The 24,052-nt window shown below is 31.6% G+C and overlaps 7 protein-coding genes across 7 annotated transcripts; 2 read left to right on the forward strand and 5 right to left on the reverse strand.

Moving 5' to 3' along the window:
- The first annotated feature begins 326 nt into the window (after positions 1-326).
- Positions 327-4,748, forward strand: LOC145752432 (somatostatin receptor type 2-like). Its single transcript, XM_082568719.1, has 10 exons — positions 327-450; positions 1,540-1,681; positions 2,009-2,171; positions 2,230-2,399; positions 2,525-2,635; positions 2,904-3,117; positions 3,244-3,624; positions 3,720-3,829; positions 3,994-4,107; positions 4,298-4,748. Exons 1-10 carry the CDS (start codon positions 414-416, stop codon positions 4,320-4,322), a joined length of 1,467 nt encoding a protein of 488 aa, XP_082424845.1. The 5' UTR covers positions 327-413; the 3' UTR covers positions 4,323-4,748.
- Positions 4,749-4,871: 123 nt separating this feature from the next.
- Positions 4,872-10,673, reverse strand: LOC145752433 (condensin complex subunit 2-like). The gene is made up of 13 exons (XM_082568720.1): positions 10,473-10,673; positions 10,073-10,168; positions 9,490-9,644; positions 9,180-9,294; positions 8,632-8,827; positions 8,391-8,515; positions 7,992-8,121; positions 7,496-7,726; positions 6,975-7,179; positions 6,543-6,697; positions 6,234-6,391; positions 5,728-5,829; positions 4,872-5,252 (listed from the first exon to the last, which is right to left on the reverse strand). The coding sequence occupies exons 1-13, from the start codon at positions 10,671-10,673 to the stop codon at positions 4,944-4,946; spliced, it is 2,178 nt and encodes a 725-aa protein (XP_082424846.1). The 3' UTR covers positions 4,872-4,943.
- Positions 10,674-10,877: 204 nt separating this feature from the next.
- Positions 10,878-11,449, reverse strand: LOC145753043 (EKC/KEOPS complex subunit TPRKB-like). The gene has a single exon (XM_082569427.1). The coding sequence runs from the start codon at positions 11,447-11,449 to the stop codon at positions 10,940-10,942; it is 510 nt and encodes a 169-aa protein (XP_082425553.1). The 3' UTR covers positions 10,878-10,939.
- Positions 11,450-12,106: 657 nt separating this feature from the next.
- Positions 12,107-14,373, reverse strand: LOC145752438 (uncharacterized). The gene is made up of 5 exons (XM_082568725.1): positions 14,231-14,373; positions 13,981-14,141; positions 13,130-13,453; positions 12,826-12,942; positions 12,107-12,641 (listed from the first exon to the last, which is right to left on the reverse strand). Exons 2-5 carry the CDS (start codon positions 14,137-14,139, stop codon positions 12,192-12,194), a joined length of 1,050 nt encoding a protein of 349 aa, XP_082424851.1. The 5' UTR covers positions 14,140-14,141; positions 14,231-14,373; the 3' UTR covers positions 12,107-12,191.
- A 5-nt stretch (positions 14,374-14,378) lies between these two features.
- On the reverse strand, positions 14,379-15,624 carry LOC145752439 (BLOC-1-related complex subunit 7-like). Its single transcript, XM_082568726.1, has 2 exons — positions 15,502-15,624; positions 14,379-14,726 (listed from the first exon to the last, which is right to left on the reverse strand). Exons 1-2 carry the CDS (start codon positions 15,622-15,624, stop codon positions 14,523-14,525), a joined length of 327 nt encoding a protein of 108 aa, XP_082424852.1. The 3' UTR covers positions 14,379-14,522.
- A 639-nt stretch (positions 15,625-16,263) lies between these two features.
- LOC145752126 (coiled-coil domain-containing protein 74A-like) lies at positions 16,264-18,719 on the forward strand. Its single transcript, XM_082568341.1, has 8 exons — positions 16,264-16,625; positions 16,915-16,998; positions 17,452-17,575; positions 17,667-17,826; positions 18,012-18,089; positions 18,151-18,257; positions 18,333-18,398; positions 18,551-18,719. Exons 1-8 carry the CDS (start codon positions 16,319-16,321, stop codon positions 18,681-18,683), a joined length of 1,059 nt encoding a protein of 352 aa, XP_082424467.1. The 5' UTR covers positions 16,264-16,318; the 3' UTR covers positions 18,684-18,719.
- A 122-nt stretch (positions 18,720-18,841) lies between these two features.
- On the reverse strand, positions 18,842-23,564 carry LOC145752125 (flotillin-2-like). Its single transcript, XM_082568339.1, has 10 exons — positions 23,417-23,564; positions 22,758-22,839; positions 22,594-22,684; positions 22,303-22,426; positions 21,801-22,033; positions 21,362-21,481; positions 20,358-20,572; positions 19,915-20,098; positions 19,453-19,602; positions 18,842-19,128 (listed from the first exon to the last, which is right to left on the reverse strand). The coding sequence occupies exons 1-10, from the start codon at positions 23,463-23,465 to the stop codon at positions 19,099-19,101; spliced, it is 1,278 nt and encodes a 425-aa protein (XP_082424465.1). The 5' UTR covers positions 23,466-23,564; the 3' UTR covers positions 18,842-19,098.
- Positions 23,565-24,052: the final 488 nt, after the last annotated feature.

Here is a 24,052-nt window from a genome sequence, read left to right on the forward strand (position 1 = left end):
ATCGGTTATTAAACTAATTTGTTAAAAACAAGCAATTTAATCATACAAAAGTTTAAATTTTGTTGATTAAATTTGTATCAATCTTTATTAAAAAACCATGACTAAAAATGTGAACAACTTTTTAAATAAATTAAAACGTTATTTTTTTTCAAACAAATAAATACCAATCATTAACAGAAACGTACCAACGAAATGATTTTTATTTATTTAAAATCATAATTGGCATCATGTTATAAATATTACACAGACGAGTTCACTTACGATCAAAGTTGTCTCATGTAAGAAAAAGTTTAGAAAAGAGAATTTTAAACAGTTTAAATCTGAAGCTATCATGTTGTAGTTGACAACAGGTCGAGTTACCATTCAGACCAAGTCATAGTCTCAGCTTTAGTTCCTTTAAAGGTGTATTTAATATGGAAGACTATTTGACTTTCAGTTTTACTCCAGATGGTAAGTAAAAGTTTTTACTTTTTTATGATATTGATGACGTAATATATTGGATGACGTCATAGTTTTAAATAAAGTCAAAGCATGCAAAAAGTGTCAAAATGTACAAGTTTTTTGTTAAACTATTTTTAGGCAAGTTACATGACTTTTACTTGTATTTTAAAGTTCAAAATCGAAGTTAGTTAAATATTTATTGCACAAGCTGTAAACAGGCTTCGGTGCCTACGGCAGATTTAAATGGAATTACCAATTTGCGTCGCAATTTCGTTGAATTTAAAATTTTTTCCACTTTCAATAATAACCGCGATATGTTACATTGGTTTTAAGTTGCAAGCTTTAACAAATTGCGACTTAAATTTAAAAAATAAATAATAGAACATGCACTAGGACAAATTGTTAAATTAGGGGAAATTTAAACGTGTTTGAAATGTTTTTTTAAAGATATTAATAGTTTAACATTTTCAATATAATCTTAACATTTCAAACCAAAATTTTTATTATAAGATCAACTGTGTCTCATACAAAATCAAAACAACGATATTTAAAATTGCTAACCTTTTTTATTGAATAAAATTTCCCAAAAACTCAGCAAAATAATTTAACTTTAATCTTTACAAACGTTAACATAAACAAACAATTATTTAAATCCCCCGCACAACTTTATATAAACAAAAGTGTTGTATTTGAAGTGATTCATATTATTTGTAATAGTTTAAAAATGTCTTAAAACCAATCCATAAACTTAGGTTGTTTCAATGTTGTTGATCAAGATAAAATATTTATCACCATACAACAATGTTATCTGATCAAATAACATATAGGCTGTGAATGTCTGGGTGTAAATATGTAACTTATTTCACTAATATATAATTAAGACAAAATTATAACCTAGCAAGCCTTGGTCGACCTTAAAAACCAAACCAAAACTTATTTAAAAACAGTCAAAAAGCATGTACTTTAAAAACTCTATTAAATTACAATCTCAGCATTTTTAAAACCCAAGTATAAAACGCAAATTATCAAGTTTTTCTTAACTAGCATAACAAAATTGCATGACAAATGCCAAAATCACAAAACATTTAATTTTACCAGATAATTTGACTCAGCCTTACGTTACCCCAACCACAAAGATCGCAGTTTCTTTGTTAATCTGTGTGTTTGGACTAATTGGAAACTTGGTCGTTATTTTAATTATCCTTACATTAAGAGAGTACAAGAAGTCAAGTGCCCACTGGTGAGTGCTTTAACCTTAATATGTAAGACTTAAACCTTTAATTAATTCTACATATTGACTTATAATAAAGCATAAATTATTTTCAAAGCTTTACTAACCCAACATTAAGTTTTTTGGCAGATTTATAAAATATTATTAAAATTTGATCTAATAAATTGTCTAAAACCAAATTTATTGTTTTGAATCCCATTTTAAAGACATCAATAGACATTTAAAAACATCAAATTAAATTTCTACTACAACTTTTCAGTAGCTTGTACTCTTAAAAGTCTAGCCCAGGTTCTTAGGTGTATTAATTACATCACTAGAATTTAAAACTTTGCTTAGGTACGTTCTCCAACTAGCCATAGCTGACTCCCTGTTTCTTCTTACTCTTCCCTTCCAAGTTGTTGAAGATTTGGAGGGAAAATGGATCTTTCCGGAGTGGTTATGTAAAATGAAAGAGACAATTCTCTTCCTCAACTACTACGCGTCGATCATCTTCCTAATGGTAAGATCTGTTCGGTAAAAACAAAATAAATATTTTTAATGTTTAAAATCTGTTTTAGATAATGACAATCGATCGCTACGTAGCAATTTGTCATCCAATCAAAGCCAAGCTCCACAAAGCTCCAACGCTATTGGTCACTTTAATCACGTGGTCAGTGTCGTTGTTGGTTTGTATTCCTGTGATGTTGTTGAGCGTCAAAGTCGGGACTTCCCCACACTGCATTTGTGCGTAAGTATGACGTCATCATTGTATGTAATTGTGACATCATCATTGTATATAAGAATGTGTGTAAACACTAAATAACAAATCCTAAAACAATATACTTTATTTTTTTCTTTCTATGTTGTTTGTAGCTTCGTACATTTGAAAGCTGTCAATCAGTCTGAGATATGTATTCTAGATGGACTGGATCCATTGTTTTGTCATAATGTTTACGGACCGTTGGATAGCCAATCCTATTGCAGGTAAGTCTGTTTATTAAAGAAACATCCACATTTAAGTATCTACAACAAAGCTAGGCTATATTCCGACAATTAAAATTAATAATTGGGCAACTTTAAAGTTAATTAGTAATCACCATGTAATTTAAAGTCTTATTACTAAAAATACAAGGTTAAACTAATTTTAATTCGTTAAAAACTTAACAATTTTCCTTCCAAAAGCTGCCCTGAAATTTAAAACAAAAAATTTAAAACTTCTGGTCTTAAATCATCAAATTTTTGAATATTTTAGGCAACCTACGCAGGAACTTCTGGAAGGAGTTGACATTCCATTCCCCAACTACGCAGCTTACCACAGTGGCGAAGTCCCAGACTATAACTACTACTATAATGAAGCTAACTCAACTCAAAGCTTGGATAAAACTTGTTCTTATGAGGACCAGGGAGTTGGGTTTAAAGCTTACCTCATTTTCAACTTCGTGGCGATGTTTATTTTACCTTTCATTGTAAGTTAATTAAACTACTTGTAATTAACGATTTACCTTTAATAAAAAAGCAAAAAAACTTCAAGTTTTATTTTCTTGTCTAGTTTAAATTTATGACGAGTATATTTTTACGTCATGTTTTTACAGTTAATGACGTCATGTTATACGCTGATAATTGTTCGCTTAAGTCGAGGTCAACATAATCTTCCAATCCATCATTCAATCGAACGTAAAAACGTCCAACAAAACCATAGCAACCAGCATGGTAACCATAACAACCAACATGGTAACCATAACAACCACCAGGGTAACCATAACAACCAACATGGTAACCATACCAACCAACATGGTAACAACGTTGGTCACCATGCCAACAAACGACGTAAATCGTCGACGACGACGGATAAGGATTTAACTCGGATCACTGTTATGTTTATAGCCTTGGTTGTGGTGTTCGGACTTTGTTGGATTCCGTTCCACGGATTTCATATTGCGAGGATCGTCGGATTTTCTCTTCCGCCGGACAGTGTAAGTTAAACAACGACCCAGCAGATCGGTCCAACAAATATTTTAACTTATATTAAACTGGGCATGCTGTTTATTAAAACAATTTTGTTTCGCAGACTTTTTGTGAAACATTTCCAGTGATTGCGACATTGCTTGGGTATTCAAATGCGGCCATCAACCCTTTTCTATACACTTTTATGCTCAAAAACTTTGTAAAAAGATTAAGGTAAATATAAATGTGTTAAGTTGTTTAGAAAGTTTTAAATCAACTTATTTAAAAACCGTATTATCTACATTGTACAAAGCAACATAACCGTTATGTTTATGTAATAACTCGTAGCAAGCCTATTTCTTATTGCAAACGAATGCTGACTTGAACTTTGTATTTAGAAATACATCAAGAGTAATACGAGTTTCTTTCGTGGGGTCTTCAGCGTTTAAGTTAAACAAACAAAACTCTAGGGAGCTGAAAGTTAGCGAAACTTCACTCAACAGGCATCAAAGGTAAGGTTGCTTAAATGTTGCGCGTTGTTAAACAATTTAAGACCAAGATAAAATGGGTTTGAAACATGTTATTATATACTAGAACTAAATTTAAGTTTTATGTAATTACAAAACTGCATTTTTGGTAATTGCACTGAAAAAAAACTTTAAAAAATGCTTCTTTTTTACAAAAAAAATATGTTTTTAACAGAACTGAAAATTCGACGGTGAGATAAATATGATCAAAGTAAGAATATTGATTTTAAATTGGCCAAGTGGAGAGAAATGTTAAAGTTAATTAGTCTGACCTGCATGAGTTCATCATTACAAGAACACGAGTACTCAGGTTGTTCATAGAATATGGAGAAATTATATGCAGTGTTATGTTAAGTATTTCTTTTAAACCACGTTCTTTTAGACGTTAATTATTCATTTATATTTTTCTATCAATGCACAAAACAGTTCTAACCGGTACAAATTATTTTCCTTCAATTATTAATGTCGCTGTAAAGAGAAACAAATTTTTATCAAGTGCTCGACTGAAACTTAAATTATGAAAAAGTTGAAATATTTCAGCCAACGGCCAAAAGTTTTGATTTCATTACGTAATGTTTATTGGTAAAAACCTAGCGTTTCACTTTGCCCACGTTGCAATAAATAATCCGAATGCGTTTTGTTATTTTTAAACTTTTTTATTAAAAGAAAGAAATTGAAAATTTTTTTTTTATTTTAAAACAGAAAAGAGATTGAATAATATTATTATCTATATTCTATAAAATCCAGCGTAAAAAGATTCCGTTTTATCGATTCACCGAAAAAGAAAAAAAGAAAAGTTAAAATCTACGAAAGAACAGCAACTAAAACTCGTGAGTGATGGTAAGATCGGATAAAGTTGGTTTTCCTTCGATTTTGAGTCCTTTCTCATTGGCTAGATGCAACAAACAAGTAAAAGCCAGAGGAACCGACAAACTCCCCGCCATTTTTTCCGACATTTTTAGCGGTAATTGTTTATAAACATCCGAGAACAATATTCCGTTGTTTTCTTTTGTGACGTCATCTTTAGTGGTTACGTCATCGGTATTAGTGGGATCAACTTTTACGTCATCAGTGATTGTGACGTCATTGTCAGGGTTTGTTATGGTTTCATCCGTTTCTTTAGGTTCGGGCTAAAAAAGGATTTTTGTTTAGAAGATGAAAAAAGTTTAAAAATTTAATTTGTTCCAACTTACCTCTATTAATTAACTGATTTTAATAAAATTCTCCCCAACTTATTTCCCTACATTCTCTACTGCCAACTTACAACTTAACTAGCTTGGTTATAACAGTTTATAAAGCTTGTTTATTAATAACCTTTTTAAAACTTAACATCTGGTATTAATACAAGTTCATCCAACTTTGATTTTAACAAAACTTCAAAACATCAAATCCCTTTCACAGGTATTTAGCAATTATTTACATTTTAATGTTGCAAATCAAAATATAAACAACTAAGTCAACAATCGTTCTGATGTTAATCAAATAACATTTAATATTAAACCATAAACCTTTAAGTTAACCTAAACCCTCACCAAATGAAAAACTCAAAATAATGTGCTCAACTACACAACTTATAATAAACTTATGTATGTGACACCTTCTTACCTTACTCCCTGCCAGTTTAAGTAACCCCCACATTGTAGTTTTCAACTTCTTGACATCGATGTGTTTGGCTCTCTTTGCAAACGTTACATGAATCTTCTCAATCTGGAAGATATAATTTAAACATTAGGTGAAAACTTTTTAATAACTTCATCAGTTAGGTTCAAACAAACAAACTTTGGCATCTAATTGCAAGTTTTCTAAATATATAGAAATCTTTATTATAATAAAACAATGACTTTAATACATGAGGTCCTGGGTTCTATCCCCACAGCTCTTATGCTGCAGCACTTAATCAGCAGTTGAATTATCGAGCAATTATAATCTATAATATCCCAAACTGTCAAAGGCAACTCGGGAATGGGTCGGGGTAATTGATGTTACTCTATGTTAAAGTCGACCTTTCCACATCAAGGACAAATAAATATGAAATAAAGTATATATACTTATATCCCAAACATAATACAAAACACTTATAATATACCCAAACAAGCTAGTGTGTCACTTACCTTTCTAGGTTGTGATACGAGGTGATCTCCCTCTAACAAATTATTGTAACCATCCTCTCCGTTGTCATGGTCACCAAGGTCGGTGTCCTGGGTTTGGAAGAAAGATTTCGTGACATTTGTCAAGTTAGGGAACTCAGTGTTTTCAAATACATTATCATCTATGAAAAAAGTTACAAAAAATATCAAAATTAAATATATTACAATGTGGATATTTATTGCTTCTAGGACAGTTTTATAAATTAAATTAACTTTTTAAAGCGTCACAAGTTTATTAAATTTGTTCTCATGAAACAATTTCATTATTCCTACCTCCAGCTTCATAGTTGTCCTCATGATCGGATTGAACGATTGCCGGGCAATAATCATCGTTGTTGTACTCAAAGTTATCGGTTTCATAATCTTGAATGTGGGTTTGGAGTAACTCTGTGGTTAGGGGTTCGATTCTCACTTTTACTGAGGTGGCTCTGAGGTGGAAAAGTTATAAAGTGAATAAATTTGCCAACAATATTCTATAGGCAAAATAGGTTTTAAATAATCAAATAACTCCGTATAAAGATGGAAAAAGTTTTAAATTTTTCATAAAAAATAAATGACATTTTTTTATTGGAAAAATAAATTGATTTTTTTAAGCTTACTAAACAACCAATTCCCAAAATATACTAACTATAAACTAACCCAATTATATTGTGCTGCAATTATTTTTAAATGTAACCAACAAAGTAACAACATAAAACCTGTTACCTTGTGTAAGATTTACGATCCATTCCTGATCCTTGCAAAACCCGATTATTTTTCCTTTCAGATTTAAGTGCCATCAACTTCTGTCGCGACATCTTCTGAGGTTGAAGTTTCTTGTCTGTTGTAAGGGGGTCTAACTCAAACATGTCCTTGGTCGATTTCTTGCGTTTCTTGGCCTGACTTGGAGCTTCTGATAACTGGTCAGTATCTAAATTAGTTAAAATTGAAACGAAATATATTTTTAGTTAAAATAAAATTTAATGGGCAGCATGGTGTAGTGGTCAGAACACTTAGCTTCACTATATGAGGTCCAGAGTTTGATTCCATTGCTATCATTGTATAGTGCTCGTGAGTAAGAATGATATGAACTCCTGCTAAGCCAATGCTTAATCAACAGCTTTATTATCAGGCAACTATGATCTAAAATATCCCAAACTCTCAAAGTCAACTCGAGACTGGGTTAGGGTAATAAATGTGACTATGTTTGGGTCGTTAAAAAGTGTTAACTGTTATGATGAACTTACCAGGTAGATTGGGATCTGCAGTAACTAGAGCAGGTTTTCCAACCTTGCTTCGTTTCCAATGTTTATTTCCATCAAACACGGCCAAAATATTCGGTTTAAAATAAGAATATTCACCGGGGGAACTCGCTAAACACATTGACAACATTCGCTCGTCGTGCGACTTGGTTTGCTGTTGTTGTTGTTGTTGAACAGAGAACACCTCTTCAGTGATCGCTACGACATTGCCATCATCTGAAAAAATTAAAAAAACGATTCAAAGAAAATAGCAATATTTTACTTCTGCTCAACCCCACTAAAAATTAACCCAATTCAAATGATCAGCAAAAATTTAATTAAAAAAACGGAAAATAAAAAATTAGTTAATTTTTGCATTATTTAAAAACCAAATTCTTTTATTTAAAAACCAAATTCTAGTGTCAAGAGTAGCCTTTGTATTTCTAGGCCTAAAATTTTGGTTTAGGTCAGCTTTATAACAAAAAGACAATTTTCTGAATACCTTCATCGTGATGGTCTGCTCCATCATCCTCAAATATAAAATCCCCTTCAGGTGTATCCCCACTAGGTAGTTCCCCATCCGTGGACCTTACTTCAGGAAAATCATCTTGAGAAGAAACATCCAAGTCGGCCTGAATAATAAATGTTAAAATAAACTCGCTTTTAAGAAATGTAGGAAACTGCAAAGAACTTTCAAGTAATGTATGGGCAACTTTACTTTTGTCATAATTTGCCTGTGCACAAAAAACAACTTTTTTTGAAGCATATAAATACGACAAACTTATAAATATATAAAAACGTTGTCTTCTCTATCATATATATATATATAAATAACACCTTAAAAATATGATAATTTGGTAGTAGTTTTAGTTCTAAAAAATATTAAAGACAGCCAACTTACAATATCAAAACTTAGTTCTTTAAAAGTATCGGCAAATTGTTGGTGTTCATTCGTTAGAAAGTTTTTTGAATTTGATTTTGTCGATTCATCGTAAATATTAACTGAGTTTTCTTCTGAGATCGAATCTTAAAAAAGGTAAATAATATTTAAAAATTTATACAAATTAGTTTAATAACTTTTATTTGAATCTTAGTAATTTTAGTTAAAGAAAATGTTAAATATTTAAAATAAAAGGAACTACCTTGTTGGCTGCTGATTTGTTGAACCTGGTGGTCGAACAACAAAGTTTCGACATTTTCTACGACATTCAAATTGTTGAGCTTCAGACTGTCGCAACTTGCGGCATCGATAATATTGTGAACTCGATCCATAACATCAACGTTGGTTGGCATCAAAATATTTGCCAACAATAAGTTACTAACATTCGTTTCAAGGATCTAAAAAGTAATAAACAGTTAGTAATATTATTTACAATTGTTTAGTTGTTTGATATACTGATCAAGCATCTGACTACGCTTAAAGGTTTCGGGTTCGAGCCGCATCAATGCTACACTATTCGCCCTTGAGCCTGACATTTACGGAAACCTTAAAACATGTTACAACAGCAGAGCTATTATTACACCATATAAAATTTAGCTTTTAAAAGCTATATGGAAAAAAATTCTATATAATACTCAATTGTAAGTGTACTGACTAAAAAAAATTCTACACTTTATTGTAATACCAAAAAAATAAATTTAAAAATCGAATTTAAACTGCATAAAGAAATAAATCCAGCATAAACTCAACCTTAGAATTTTTCTTCCTTCTTTTAGTTTTTTGCTCCACTTCGCCATCTTGTGACAGGGAATTACTAAACTCCTCCCCTTCCTCTTTATCTGCCCCTCCAAGACTGTTCATTACTCTTTTTATAAAAATAAGAAGTTAAATATATCACAAAGACAGTCAAATCAACTAGATTTCTAAGTTGTTTATTATTCTAAACCATTGTATCAAATCAAACATCGAATAAAGTAAGAATTTTGACTTAATTAATAAAAATCAATCACTTGGAACATTACTAGAACTTTAATGCAATGAAAACATGATTTTAACAAACCTGTAAATCTCAGAATAAATTGCATCCACCCTCCCCGCATAAATCTTTGCTCCCGCATAAATTGTTCCTCCAGCGGTTCTGAAGTTCAAATCCCCGTCCTTCCTGATCATCTCACTCATATGCTCAATTAACTGGAGTTCAAACGCATTTTTGTGCTACGGAAACAAATTAAATTTAATTAAAAAATGATTGTGTTGTTTGTAATATTAAGCCCAGTTATTTTTGTATGGAATGTATCAAAACTAAAAGGAGTTTTTATAAAATGGTATAAAATATTGAAAGTGTTTAAAATGAATGTTTTATTATCAAAAGAGTTTACTTAAAACTGATAAAGTCATGCTGAGATCCTTTAATGGAAAACTTCTTAAATTTCAAGAAATAATAGGATCTTATGAAACCTACTGTGCCACTGAAGCTTTTAAGTGAAACAAAACAGTAGGAGATACCATTTTCTTTAAATTTAACTGTCAAGATTTATTCTTACAACAGAAAGAAATGACATACAATCTTCTATTCAGAACTTCACAGCAAACATTACAATATCAAGTAGAATATGGGACAACAAAATTAACTTTAAACTTACATTAATTTTGTTTTCCTGGGACAGCTTCATGCATTGTGAGTAATGTTGTTTAAGTTGATCTTGGGACCAAGGAAGATGTGGTCGTGTTTCCACTGCCTAGAATTTAAAATTAACAATGATTTAAAAACAACTTAAAGCAGTTATTTTATAAACAACTTTAAAAAATATGTAATTTGTGTATATACTTGTTTTCTTTTTTAAAAAAAGAAAATAATAAAAAGGCAGAAAATCACGTGGAAAGATAAAAATTTAACAAATACTAATTAGACAAAACATAAATTTGTTAACGGTTTAAACCAATACAACTGATAAAAATACATCATTCACAAATACAGTTTCTTGCGTAGAAAAACAAAATTTAAGCGAAAAAGTATTTTTTACAAATACCAACAAAACTTACTGCTGGGTCTTTATTAAGATTGATGACTCGACTGAAACCCCTGGAATGTCTTCGTTGCCGTGCCGACCTCACATCCTCTTCTTCTTCTTCCTGGAGGTGAGGGGATGGAAGAATCAAACTCCTCCGGTTAGCTCGATGTGGTTGGGGTTGAGGAGAGAGGATTGTGCGAGAGATGTGGACACTTGGGGCCGGACTCTCCATTTTTTAATAATCCAAATGTTGGAAAAATAATTTTACTTTATGTCAGATCCAACTTTAGGAAATTTTGTTTTAAATTTAATATTTTTAAATTTTTTAACCTAATTTAAACATCTTTGAAAAAAAAATTAAAAAGCGTTGATTAAAAATTCATTTGAAAAATAAAATAAAACTGCAATCATAAAATTACAGATTGTTAAAGTGGGTTTTTGAGGGATGCGACCATAACCAAATTCACATGAGCCTAGAGTTTTAGAACCAGACATGTTTTATTTAAATTCCTTTGCTGCCATTTGACTGATTACAGCATTTACAAATGTACAAACATTTAATTCATCATCTGATATTTTATACAACTTTTGCAAACAATTTTTATCACAAATTTCTTCCAAATTTGATAAGTTTGTTAAATTTCCATCAACGAAATCATGATTCAATTTATTTTCAAGTTCAGTGATTACAACAATATCTGTGGTGGAATCAGTGATTCCAAATAATTTAAAACATTCCGTGATTTTATTCGAAGGTGAAAGTTGAAATAAAATCTCGGTGAAAACATTTCTCGTTTTCATTTTTTGATCTTTTTGAAGAAGAAATGCTTTAGTTGAGGCAACCACAACTTGAAATGAGTTAACCAACATCTCTGCTTTGATAATAGCTCCCTTTATTTTCCCATTTTTCACAAATTCTTTCAGTTCGTTGGAGTTTTTTACATCCCGATATAATCCCACACAAATTTCTATATCTCCAACCACTGGATCTAATTTAAACAATTCCATTTTCTTTCAAATTACTTTTTTTAAAACGCAATTGAATGTCAGAATATTGCCCTGCTTAATTAAAATAAAAAAAATTAATTTTAATAAACAACAAAATCAAAAATATTATAAACCTTCTGACCTTTGACAACCAGATAATGTATAACAAAACAACTAGGCTACCAAACCTGAAAAACTGTCGACCTGACTTTACCAAATAAGTTGATCTTATGTTCAGTTTAGCTGCCCAGTCAGCCAGTACTTTATAATTTATTATAAGCAGCCTGTTTGTAAACAAAAACACGTGGTCCGTCGGTCTACGCCAATTTTAACTAAATCCGATCTTACAACCTTTATATTTCACAATTCATGCAAATATTAGCAAGAACTATATTTTATGTCACTTTTTATAGTTTAAATTATTTTAAAAAGCCTTAACCTTCAGATTTATTTAATAAATATTTTTCTTACTTTCCCAAAACACGGAAAAAAATCTGACAAAAAATTTCCCGCTTTTTCACGAAACAGAAGTTGTAACCGAAAAAAAACAATTTCTTTTTTATAACCAAACTAGAAAAGCTTTTCGTTGTAATTTTAGAATTAAGTTTTTATAACTAAAAACTTTTTAAACTGTTAAAGACATTAAAATTACTTTAAACTTTATTTGGTATTAATTCTACTAAACAAACATTTTTTTTTATACTTAGTCATAATTAAAAGAACACACAATTTATTTATTAGCAAAATCACAGAAAACACGAAATTAAGATCGCTTTGCGACCGACATCAGGGACTTGATTGCTCTGGCTCTCATCTCAAGTTCAAGGACTTCAAGTTGGGTCAATTTTTTATCCTCAATTTGGGGTTTTGGGGCTAAAGTTTCTTCTAACATTGCATCAACCATTTCCGTGTATTCAACATCTTCCTCAACCTCGATTATTTCTTCTTCCTCGGTTACCACGACAACCTCATCTTGTTTGTCCTCGATTACAATAACGTCAGAATCACTTAGGTTTATGACATCATCATTGGGGTCAAACTTGGAGGTCGTTTTTTTGACCAGGACTTTTCTTCTGTTGAGTTTGTCTTTGGTTTCAGGTTTCGATGAACTTACGACCTCACAATCAGGTGATATTCTTTCAGGGGGGTCCTTGGAGGGGGTCATTATGACATCACAAACTGATGACGAGGTTGTAGAGTCAACAAAATTTGTCTGTATTTAAAACAAAAAATTAAAAAAAAAACAATAAAAAAAAAATTTAAAAAGCAATTTCTGAATACTTTTTAAATACTCTTTGTAAAAAGCATAACACACTAAAAAAGTAAAAAAAAACAAAATTCTTAAACAAAATGAAACATTTGTTTAAAACAGTGTGAATAAAAGCTAAAGAACTTACTTGCAAACTGTTCTCCTTGACTTTTATTTTACTTTCATCATCGCTTGAATCTGTCCCCGATGAAAAATTCAGATTTTCCCCGGAAATAACTTTCAGAATTCTCTTGGATGACATTACCTGGAATACAATGTAGTATGGGTTGGTTTAAATATGATTATGCAAAATTGTAAATATTTGTACCTTTAAAAGCCAACCCAAGTTTAATAAAAAGGAAAGAATAATACTAGAGAGTATAAATATCATAGAGCTTACATAAGTAGCTTTTATAATAATTGGAAGTATACTAATTAGATAATAAACCAACCTCAAGTTGTGCCAGACATTTTTGTTTCATATCTTCCACATTTTGATTATTATCGGGAAACATTGACAACAACTTTGGACCTTTAATTATGGAGAAGATTTGATCAATTAACGCTGGTCGATCTTTCACATAAAAACCTAAAGAATGAATTTCTTTTTTGAGATCCAATCCATTTTCTTCCATATCTGAAATATCCGTCAAATTTTCATCTTGTTCCGACTTTTTTTGTTGTTTTTCTTTTGATTTTTGCCGGTCTCTTGATGATTTTCGTTTCCGATCTTTACTTGAAGATGATTTATGTTTGGAAGAAGAACTTGAAGATTTCTAGAAAGAATTTTTAAGATAAATTAACAGTTTATTTATTTTTTTTATCTTTATCCTTGATGTGAAAAGGTCGAATGCGCGAACTTAAACATAGAGTAACATCAGTTACTCCGACCCAGTCTCGAGTTGCTGGTGGCAATTTGGGATATTATAAAAAATAATTGCCCAATAATTAAGCTGCTGATTAAGTGCTGGCTCAGCAGGAGTTCATACTGTTTATAGCACCTTACTCAAAACCACTACAGCGTGAGAGCCATGAGGGATGAACCAACGACCTCATGTGTGGTGTAGCAAGTGTTCTTACCACTTCACCTTGCTGCTCGTAAGTTGTTCCTTCGCTAGTTAATAGTAAAAAGAAAATATTAAAAATTTAAAAAAAATTTTTAAATTTTGAGAGCAGTAGAAGACTAAAAAACGAGCAAAAAAGTAAAATACCAAAGTATCAATATTTATTTTATTTTTGATACCAATTCTAAGTTTTTTAAAACCAATTTTTATTGCAAAAAATTTAAATAATAAAATTTTACCGAAGACTTCTTGGGTTTTCTTGAGCTAGAGTTTCTTGAGCTGGTGTGTTTGGATTTTTTCTTTTTATCTTTGTCGTTTATATCTTGTTTCATTAAAATTGAGAATTGTTCCAATCTTTCAGGAGCAACTGACAGCATAGCTTGACGGTACGCTGACATTTCTAAATATTAGAAAAAAATAAGAAACCTGCAAAATACTTAAAACTTTTACATACCAAAAAATTGAAAAATATTAAGGACAGAAACTTACTTAAATTAACTTTCCGTATTTATTTTCAAGAAAAAAGGTTCCTTTATCGAGTTGTTTTTGTTTATCCTCAATGGTGGTCAAATACTTGTTTTTCTTAAACTCTTCTTGAACAAGATTTCGGTAATAATCCTTGTCTGTGAACCTTAGATCTTTGTAACCACGACGGAGCAGGGATTTATACAGTTGGAGGACTGCAACGCGTGACCACTGAACCATGGCAAGTTGAAATAAAATTTATCCTCAATTTGGAAAAAAATTTTGACAAAAAAATCAAAAATTCTTTAATTTGAAATTATTCAGAAAACTTGATTAGTTTAATTTGTTCTGTAACAATGCTTGTTTGTTTTACACTTTTCTCGATCGCATCAAGTTGGTAACCAAGGTGACTGGTGAGCGCCAACAACTTCCTGAAAGTCTCGAAACTATTCTCGATCGTTCCCTCGTTTGATGCAAAAGATTTCTGAGTTTTTTGTAAAGTTTCCCCACTTTTGCTCCCCTTAAATAAAATTCCAGATTTAAATAAATAAAATTATTGTTCTTGTTTCACATTAAAACTAAAATGGAAATTTATAGTTTGTCCTCAATGTATAAAATTTAAAACCTAATTTTAAGACTTTGAATTAGTTTTTTATTTAACAAACAGTTTTAAAAATGTGGTAAGATCAACCAAACCGGCAGCGTGGTGTAGTGGTAAGAACACTTGCTACATCACACATAAGGTCGTGGGTTTCCAGTCTGGAAAGTAGAACAGTTTTCGACAAGATCTCGTGCGTGCAAGCGTAAAAAAATGCATGACCGCGCATACATGCGTATCAAAATTTCCGGTCTAGGCGTGCACGCGTGATTTATGTTAGCGTGTTTTAGGCGTCAGTCTTGCGCGTGCACATTTTTTTAACACACCAGGCGTGCAAAACGTTAATTCCAGGCGTGCATTTTTTTTAATAAAAAAAATCTTGTGCGTGCACGCTGCCCTATTTTCCAGACTGGGTGGGTTTAATCCCCACTGAGCTCATGCTGTAGCGCCCCTGAGTAATGCGGTATAAACGGTATGAACTCTTGCTGAGTCAGCACTTAATCAGCAACTTAATTATCGAGCAATTATAATCTATAACATCCCAAACTGCCACAGGCAACTCGAGACTGGGTTGGGTAACTAATGTTACTCAATGTTTAAGTCGCGCATTCGACCTTCCCACATCGAAGATAAAGATATACAGAGAAAAAAAACGATTTTTAATTAGCAAAAGTAAAACAAAATCTATGAGTCTTACCTTTTCAATCTGATTGACCAAGTTAACAATATCGCTAACGTTCGTATGAGCACTATTACTAAGATGCAAGGTCGTCTGCGCGTTTGGTTTTAATGGAAGATTTATCCCTGTTTGTGACGTCATTTCCACACTGTTAACTACGTAAAACTAAGGTTGTAACTGGAATGTGTATTCAAACAAATAAACAAGCGTAGTTGCCAAATTAATTAGTTGTTATTAAAAATAGTTTTAATTTTTCAATTGGTTTTTAACTAATCTTAAATTATTTAATTAAAAACACAACTTTTTATAATTTAAAATTAATCTTATCATAATAAAAATCTTATAATAATTCCAACCTATTTTTTGAAAATGGTTGGTTCCCCTTCTGCGTCTATTTCCATGGCTACATGCGGGAACTAATTAACAAGATTAATTTAAAGTTTTGTCCTTATACAAAGATTGTGTAGCCATTTTATTAACTTAAATACATTGTTTAAAGGTGTATGTTAAAAGTATATAACTTTAATTATTTAAAATGATCAAAAATAACTAAAAACTAAGCGTACTTTGATAAAGGTTTTGCAACATTTTGTACAAACCGAAAAATAAACAATAAAGCTTTTATAATTAAGTTGTTTAATAATTAACCCAACACATAAATGTTCACATATTTTGTGTTAATGATCCACAATATATAATAAGGGGTTGGGCTATTAAGTTTATTATTTATGCAGTTTTATAAACCATTTTAAACTAAACTTTTTTACGTTTAGAATTTTTATTAATAACTATTTAAAATAAGATGATTGTGATGTCATAGGGACTTAGCATTGTGATGTCATCATCGAGTGCATTACCTCCACTTGGTAATCTTCCGTCATGGTCCAGAGTTTCCACGCTTGACCGATCACGATACCCAAAACCATTTCTCAGAGATCGACTCCAAACACTGCCCCCCGCTGGCAACCTGGATCGCCACGGCGATGCCCCCATAGACATCCAGATTCTGGATAAGTTGTCACCCTCGAACCAACATCGAGTTGTTTATTACAACAAGAATATAAGTTTCCTGCAGCAACAACATGCCGACACTTTACAGAAACTCCACGAAGAAATTGATCGGCTTAAACAAGAAAATAAAGGTGATTGCTAGATTGCTGTCCTTACTGTAGAATCTATGGGTGTTGCTGGATTTATCCATCATAAATTAAAATTGGCACAAAATGACTTGAAATTTAATGAAATTGTCAAGTTGTTCGGATGTTTAAAGTTTTGTAAACTATTCAGTAAAAACTATAAATTAAAATATTTGAGTTCTGCAGTATAGATTGTTGTTGGGTGGAACCAAACCCTAAACCTTCAAATTGTTATGGCTAAACATTCATAATTTAAATTTCCCCTTTCTCTAAATATAAAAATATTATTATTTAGATTTGCAGTTTAAACTTGTGATGAGAAAGAACCAACATTCATCTCATGGTAAAAGAACTCAATCAGCTGTGGTCAACCAGCAAGGTAACTAACATGGTCAACATCCATAATTTATGGTTTATATTCCATAAATTGAATGTTTAAAAATAGCACAAAACCCCTATTGTTTCATGTTTGTTTTAAATTATACAGGCTTATTTGTGTAAATATGTTTCAAGTTAATATAAAAAATTGTAAATTAAAAAATACAATGAAATTGAAAGTAGCATCGAACGAAGTCTAAATGTAGAACAACTGTTGTTAATTGTTTAAGTGGGCCGTGTAGTGGGTTTGTAGTGCCAGAAAGTGGTTGTCCTTAGCTTTAATCCACATTCAAGTGAAGCCTATTAAACTAGGTGGTTGTTACAACAATTAAATCTCAATTCTTACCAATTTTAAATTATTTTACTTATTGTTTGGCCACACATTTTTTGTTATATTGTAAAAACATCCGTAAAAAAATGTGTTAAAAATGATTAAACCCTAAAAATTTTCTAGAAACCCCGGATCTTCAAAACTTGTTGCTTCAGGAGGAGATAAAAGATTTAAAACAAGCTCTCAAGAATGCACAAGGAAGAAATTCAGTTCTACAGAGTGCTATACATGGAAGAAAGAGGAAAAGGTTTTGATTTGTTAAATATAGTGTGCAGGCTTTTAAAACATCATTAAATTTAAAAAAGGGCAAATTTGAACAAAAATCTTTTTATATTTAGTTTAAAAACTCGGAAGTCGAATGTTGAACTGGTTGAGCCTTTGTCGATCGACAACGTTGATTCCTCTCCTGATGTTAACTCTTATGTTGAAGAGGAATATCTTAGTTCCAGTTCGTTTGATCTTAATCTTCCTTATGGAGCAACTCTTTCTCCTTTAAAGGTAGGACTTGGTACTGGGGTTAGATAACTCTTAATATAATTAACTTTTTATCAACCCTGATTTGGAATTTTTCATGTATTGGTTTTTAATGCAAAGCCCACTTTTTACCTGTGCTTATTAGAAGACTTCTTTAGCACTCGATAAAGTGCTTATAAGTTTAACTTAGATATCCCTTTTTTTTGCAGGTGAACAAAAGTCCTTCAAAACCACCTCGCGTTCCTTCTTTGGAGGAATGTGAAACGATAATTGAATATTTACATAAGGTGAGTTAGCATAAGACCAAAACATTATTGAAGTTTAAGCTTAATCTTACTTTATTTTCAGTTGAACCTTCAGCAAAGTGAGGAAAACTCGAGGTTGAAAGCTGACTTGGTTGGAATCGTTGCTTTTAACAAAAGTCACAGAAATTCAAGCAAATCTACCGACTACAGGTTTAACTTAAGTCCTTGTGAGACTTATTCAATTAAAGTTTGGTTAAAAACTTGAATATTTTCTCTCATATTTAGATCTGAAGAAGCTATGATGCTGCCTAAAGTTACCTTAAAGCAAACTGCAAAGCATCACTCAGCTATGTAAGTAAAATATACGATAAAATAAACTATTTAAACCTTGTAAGCAGGTATAGTAATATTCAGCTATGCGCTGTACAATATCTACATGCCTTTACCTACAATGGCATTAATCCCAAAAAAAATGAAATATTTTATAAATTAAATGTTTTTAGATCGTCGACAAGTTCGACTGACAAAGTTAGTCTCCCTGCTCTGAAGCAGACTCTTAACACAAACGTGGCAGATCGTCGAAAACGACAACAGGCTGTACAGAAAGCAAGAAGGGAGGGATCGCATCATATTTAATATTTTGTTTGTTCTGGAGTAAAACGTACATTTCGTAGAAAACTTTTGTGTTTTGTTCATAGGTTAAATAGTAAGCTTATAAAACACCATTATATGATCCTTAAGACAGAGTTGCAATGGTAGAAAAAGGGCTTTAGTAAGATGAAAATAAAACAAAGAATAGTTAGGTGTCTTTATTAATCAACGTTGGGGATCCTATTTACAATGAAATGCAATATCTGAATATACAATAAGCCAACTATATGAACATTAGCCACATTTAAGCAAGGCAATCACCTTCAAAATGTTAATAACATGAGCACCAAGCTGTTAACCAAAACTTTTAGGTTAGTTTGGTACCGTAACATTAATATATTACAAAAAACATTAAAATCGATAAAATCAACATGAGTGGTAGTGTTGGTTGTTGTTCAACTTATTTTGCTCCTGGTACTTGTCGCAGAACCTAAAAACAACAAAGTTTTAATTAAAAGTTTGACGGCGATCAATTGATTTTTAACCTTTTTATAATTGCGTGGATCCTTTTCTGCTATAACCGATGAACGGTGACTTCACTTTCTAAATGTTAAATTTCAACTAACTTCAATTTAAATAAATAATTTGCTGAGCTAAAAATTAACTGTATTCCACCTAAGTAAATCTTCATTTGCACAGTCTTTTAACTCCTTATATGCTAATTTCACTATTATAAGGATAACTTATATTAACTTTTCTCCTTGAACGTTCTAAAACTCTGCTGACCTCATATAGGTCACGTTAAGATATTCACCTTGGAAAGATCAACTCCAGTGATGGCTTGCACTGCGGGTGGAAGCTCGGCCAAAAGTTTTGTGATCTCCGACGTCGTTCGATCTCCGTCTCCTCCCAATAAAACAATCTCATCAACTCTGGATAGAGGAGCAGCCACCTCAGCTGCAATCTGTGGAAATAAGGGGTTGAAAAAGTGGAAATTAGAAACAAAATTCAAGTTAAGTCAAACTTGATTCAAACTTAAAACTTAGGTCTCTCCTAAACCTTAAGTCAAATGAATAACTTGGGTCAAACCTTAAACTTGGATCAAATTTAAAACTTAAGCCAAATTTAAAAGTCAAGTCAAATTTATCAAACTTAAAACTTAAGTCCACTTAAAACTTAAGTCAAACTTAATTTAAATTCAAAACTTGGGTCAAATTAAAAACTTAAGTTAAACTTTAAATGAAAAACTTTTAATAAAAATGAACTTCAATCCAACCTTAGGCAAGCTCTCGAGCACCAGAGACATGAGAGCGGCATCCCCGTATTGTTTGTAAGCTGACGCCTTCTGTCTCATCGACTCTGCCTCCGCTTTTCCAATAGCTTCGATGGCGCTCGCTTCCGCTCCTCCGACTCTTCTGATCCTCTCTGCATCTGCTCTTGCAGCCTCCACTGTTTTGGTTCTAAAAAAAACGGAATTTGTATATTTAAAAGTTTTTCGCTAAGACAACAGTTTAAATTATTGCTGTTTATAGAAAAATATAAATTAGTTTTTAGTTTAAAAACAACAGTTTCTTGAAGACCTTTTTATTAAAAATTTCAGTCATCTATTATAAATTGTATGACTTTTTATTGCCAAAATTTTTATCTAATCCTACAAAACAAAATATTTACTTTAAAAATACCAAACTATGAAAAAAAAAGTTTTTTTCATTTTTTCACCTTTTTCCTTCTGCCAATGTTTTGACTTTGTAAGCTTCAGCTTCAGTTGGTCTTCTTACAGTTGCCTCCAACTCTTTATCCTTCCTCTGGATCTCTTTTGCCTCAACATCGATTTCCTTCCTCCTCTGAACAACCTCGATCTCGATTTCCTCCTTCCGGATCTGTTGCTTCTCCTTGGCTGCTTGGAGCTGGTACGCAAGTTGAGCTTCTGCTTGCTAAAAAATATAAACACAAAATAGAAGTTTTTATTCATTGTTTTTTGCCAGGAGGTAAAACCAATATAAATTTCACAAGTTAAGTTTAAATAAAAATCATTCTTTTTATATTAAATAGAAAGTTAGACAACAGAAAATGCAAGATTGTGCAACCATTTAAAATAAACACAGTCGTTCACATGTACGAAGGTTTGCGAAAGTTCTTTGTCAATATTTCGTAATGTTTTGTGGCTGGGGCGAAATTTACGCAAGATTTCGTAAGCAGCATACTTTTATTAAATATTTTGTATTTGTTAATCCCTAGAATCCGTAAAGTTACGTAACGCAAGCTTGTCGTGTGAACAAGCCTTTATTCTTATTTTTAAACTAACTAATATGTAATAAGTTAAGATAAAACTTGGTTTTATAAACAAAAAAAGTAAAGAAATTAAAAACTTCCTTACAAAAACAAAAGTTAGTGAAGCAATCTCTTATAACAACAAAACTCCCACTTACAAACTGGTTAAAATATATTCAAGCATTATAAGCAAGTATTATATATTATAACCTGCAACAATTAAACTGTGTAATACTACCCATATCCTGTCTTTAACGTAGCATAATAACAAGCGAATTCATAAACTACTTACTTTTAGTTTAACAAAATAAATATTCAGTTTATTAAGTTTAATTTAAATTTACTATTGCCAAATTTTGAACAGCTAAAAATAAATGAAAAATAATTCGCTAGATTGAGTTCATTAATAAAAATTAGTTTATAATTGTTGAAAAAAATAAAACCAAACTTACGGCAGTGTTAACTTCTTTCTGGAATGAGGCTTGGTACATTTTGAAAGCTCGCTCTGAGTCAGCAACTTTTGTGTCAGCATCAAACTTCACGTCCATTAAATTCTTCTCACATTGAGCTTCCTAAATTAAAATATAATCCCAGTGTTAAAATCAATAACTTACTAATAAATTTTATCCTACAAGTTCAATGCATGTAACATATACATTAATCAAATAGTTTTTTTTTGTATTATTTAACTATAATGTTAGAAGGTCGACTTCACAACCTAAACATAGAGTAACATTTGTTACCCCGACCCAGTCTTAAGTTGCCTTTGCCAGTATAGGATATAATAGATTGTTGATACCGTTTATAATTCCCTTGTTAACAGTATGGAGAAAGTGGGGATTGAACCTAGGACCTTATTATAAAAGAGCAACTAATATAATCCGAACTTACCACAATGCCAGAATCTCTCTGTGCTTCTGCTACACCGATGGCGGCATCCTTCTTCACGATCGCAGTCTGTGCTCTTCCGATGGAAGTCAGGTAATCAACTGAGTCCACAACATCCTTGATCACAAAACTGAGGACCTCGATTCCCATTCTTCCAACATCCGGAGCAGCAACCTCTCGGACCAGTCTTGCAAATGTTTCACGATCTTTATAAATCTGCTCCACTGTGAGGGTTCCTAAGAAAAAAAAAATTTACATAACATTCCCTTAAATATATAGATATATATATTTGCCGATAATTCGCCTGTTAATATGTTTTAGGCTTTAAAGGTGTGCGTTTTATAATCATTAATATACTTTAAGGGTTTATGTTATGTAAGCAGTGGGGATCGAGCCCTTGACCTCATGTAGTAAAACCAAGTGTACTTATCACTACACTACCAACCCAGTCATAGCCATTTTATTATTAATTAAAGTTTTCATTAAAATAAGCAAACATACTTACCTAGAATAGCTCTCAGATGTCCCTCTAGTGTTTGAAGTAACACCATCTCAATATCACTGACACTTTTGCCAAGAAACTGTTCACAAGCTGACGATAAAAGATCCTTCTCTGTTATCACTTTAACCTGTAATTACCACAATATAAAAATTGAATAGAAAGCAGAAAAAACATAGAAAATAAAGTTTTCTTAAATTTTTTATGACTTGTTTTTAGAATTAAAAAAAAAAACAAAGCAAGCTCTAGGGGACTCTGTTTAAAAATAATTTAAAAAAAAATTAAATCCTTCCAAACCTGAGCTACCCCAGTTACAGTTAGGGGAACTCCCTGGGCTGTCTCAACATTTTCACATTTTGGGTTCAGGGTCATAACTTCGAGGGATAACCTAAAATATTCAAAACATAAAAATATGATAAAACATTTTGGTTTATGTTGATGTTCTTATAAAAATGTGAAACCTTTGAACTTCTGAGACGCAACACCACGCCCAAGCCCAGCCCCCGATCACATATTTCTTTCCATCTGCACCACAGCATCCACCTTTAATAAAAAAACAATAGCTTCATTTTTTATATACTTCATGGCCTTAATTTAAAGTAAAAGTAATTGGTTACTGCAACCCAGTCTTAAGTTGCCTTTGCCAGTTTTGGATATTATTAAATATTTAAAAGCAGTGGGGAATGAACCCAAGACCTTTTGCCACTAAACCATGCTGCTGAATTGAAATGCTGCAAACGGTCAACTGCAACTATATTTAATGCAAATTAAAGACTAGATAAATAATTAGCAAACATAACATTAAAAGGGACAATTCTCAAGTATGCGATGCATGACAGTGCGGGACCATATGTAAACGTTAACAAAAGTTTGCGGAATACAGGACGGAACGGCATTTTTTTTACTTTACTGTGGCATGAAAGCAGCATTTACCTGAAGGGATAAGGGATAATAAGGAATATAATACAAGGAAAAGTTAGGGAATGCTAAAAGGGTAGAAATTCCACCATTTCCAAATTCAGCGATATTTTGTTAACGTTTACTTATGGCCTCAAAATTTTCAGCATCCCGTATTTTAGTACTTCCCCATTGAAAGTAAAATATATTCAGTTAAACCTACCAGAAACAACTAAAGCTTCATTGGGACCAGTTGTGTGACAATTTCCCATAATCAGGTAGTTTAAATATTTTTACAAAATCTATCTTAAAATCTAAAAAAAAAATAAATTTGTTATCAGTTGCTAACAAAATCAAATTTCCAAATGTGAAATAACCATGACTGTCAGACTGTAGACTGTTTTTTCTAACAAGAATGGAAAATTACTTTAAAAAATTCTAGATGCATTAGTCATACTTTCAGTAAGTTAAATAAGTCACGTGCAATTTATAAAACTTTGTAAACGTGATTTTGTTTTTGGTCACACAAACAACTCCAAAAATCAAGATATTTCATTCCGTTTGTTAGTAAATACACACTTTTAAAAAGTTAAATTTAAATTTAAACAAGACAAAAACAAAACTCAGAATTCTAAAACCACAAAAACATAAATATTTTATTGATACCGTGAACAACATGTTACGCTCTGTTGCACAAATATACAATCTAGAATGCGGTGACGCCCAATTTCCAAACTTAATTATTTCTCCAAACTTTTAATAAAAAACACATTTATCTGGTAATGAACGAACTGCACCAAAGTACAATACTTAACTGTATATTAACTACCAATGTTGTCGCCTAACTTTGCCTAAAAAT

This window comes from Corella eumyota, chromosome 5, assembly GCF_963082875.1.
Source record: "Corella eumyota chromosome 5, kaCorEumy4.1, whole genome shotgun sequence".
Classification (NCBI taxonomy): Eukaryota; Metazoa; Chordata; class Ascidiacea; order Phlebobranchia; family Corellidae; genus Corella; species Corella eumyota.

Bases quoted from the DNA above. Each gene is read 5' to 3' on its own strand.
- LOC145752432 (XM_082568719.1), top strand. From the start codon at position 414: ATGGAAGACTATTTGACTTTCAGTTTTACTCCAGATG. The intron at 2,400-2,524 runs GTAAGTATGACG...TGTTGTTTGTAG, and splicing joins TCCCCACACTGCATTTGTGC to CTTCGTACATTTGAAAGCTG. The intron at 3,625-3,719 runs GTAAGTTAAACA...TTTGTTTCGCAG, and splicing joins TTTCTCTTCCGCCGGACAGT to ACTTTTTGTGAAACATTTCC.
- LOC145752433 (XM_082568720.1), bottom strand. From the start codon at position 10,673: ATGGAGAGTCCGGCCCCAAGTGTCCACATCTCTCGCACAATCCTCTCT. The intron at 8,122-8,390 runs GTAAGTTGGCTG...TTTATTATTCAG, and splicing joins AAGAACTAAGTTTTGATATT to GCCGACTTGGATGTTTCTTC. The intron at 5,253-5,727 runs GTAAGAAGGTGT...ATCCTTTTTTAG, and splicing joins TTAAACTGGCAGGGAGTAAG to CCCGAACCTAAAGAAACGGA.
- LOC145753043 (XM_082569427.1), bottom strand. From the start codon at position 11,449: ATGGAATTGTTTAAATTAGATCCAGTGGTTGGAGATATAGAAATTTGT.
- LOC145752438 (XM_082568725.1), bottom strand. From the start codon at position 14,139: ATGTCAGCGTACCGTCAAGCTATGCTGTCAGTTGCTCCTGAAAGATTG. The intron at 13,454-13,980 runs GTAAAATTTTAT...AATTCTTTCTAG, and splicing joins GAAAACCCAAGAAGTCTTCG to AAATCTTCAAGTTCTTCTTC. The intron at 12,943-13,129 runs GTTGGTTTATTA...ATTGTATTCCAG, and splicing joins AATGTCTGGCACAACTTGAG to GTAATGTCATCCAAGAGAAT.
- LOC145752439 (XM_082568726.1), bottom strand. From the start codon at position 15,624: ATGACGTCACAAACAGGGATAAATCTTCCATTAAAACCAAACGCGCAG. The intron at 14,727-15,501 runs GTAAGACTCATA...ATTTTATTTAAG, and splicing joins TGGTCAATCAGATTGAAAAG to GGGAGCAAAAGTGGGGAAAC.
- LOC145752126 (XM_082568341.1), top strand. From the start codon at position 16,319: ATGTCATCATCGAGTGCATTACCTCCACTTGGTAATCTTCCGTCATGG. The intron at 17,576-17,666 runs GTTTTGATTTGT...TTTTATATTTAG, and splicing joins CATGGAAGAAAGAGGAAAAG to TTTAAAAACTCGGAAGTCGA. The intron at 18,090-18,150 runs GTGAGTTAGCAT...CTTTATTTTCAG, and splicing joins TAATTGAATATTTACATAAG to TTGAACCTTCAGCAAAGTGA.
- LOC145752125 (XM_082568339.1), bottom strand. From the start codon at position 23,465: ATGGGAAATTGTCACACAACTGGTCCCAATGAAGCTTTAGTTGTTTCT. The intron at 22,685-22,757 runs GTTTCACATTTT...TGAATATTTTAG, and splicing joins TGCGTCTCAGAAGTTCAAAG to GTTATCCCTCGAAGTTATGA. The intron at 19,603-19,914 runs GTTGGATTGAAG...TTATTTCCACAG, and splicing joins TGCTCGAGAGCTTGCCTAAG to ATTGCAGCTGAGGTGGCTGC.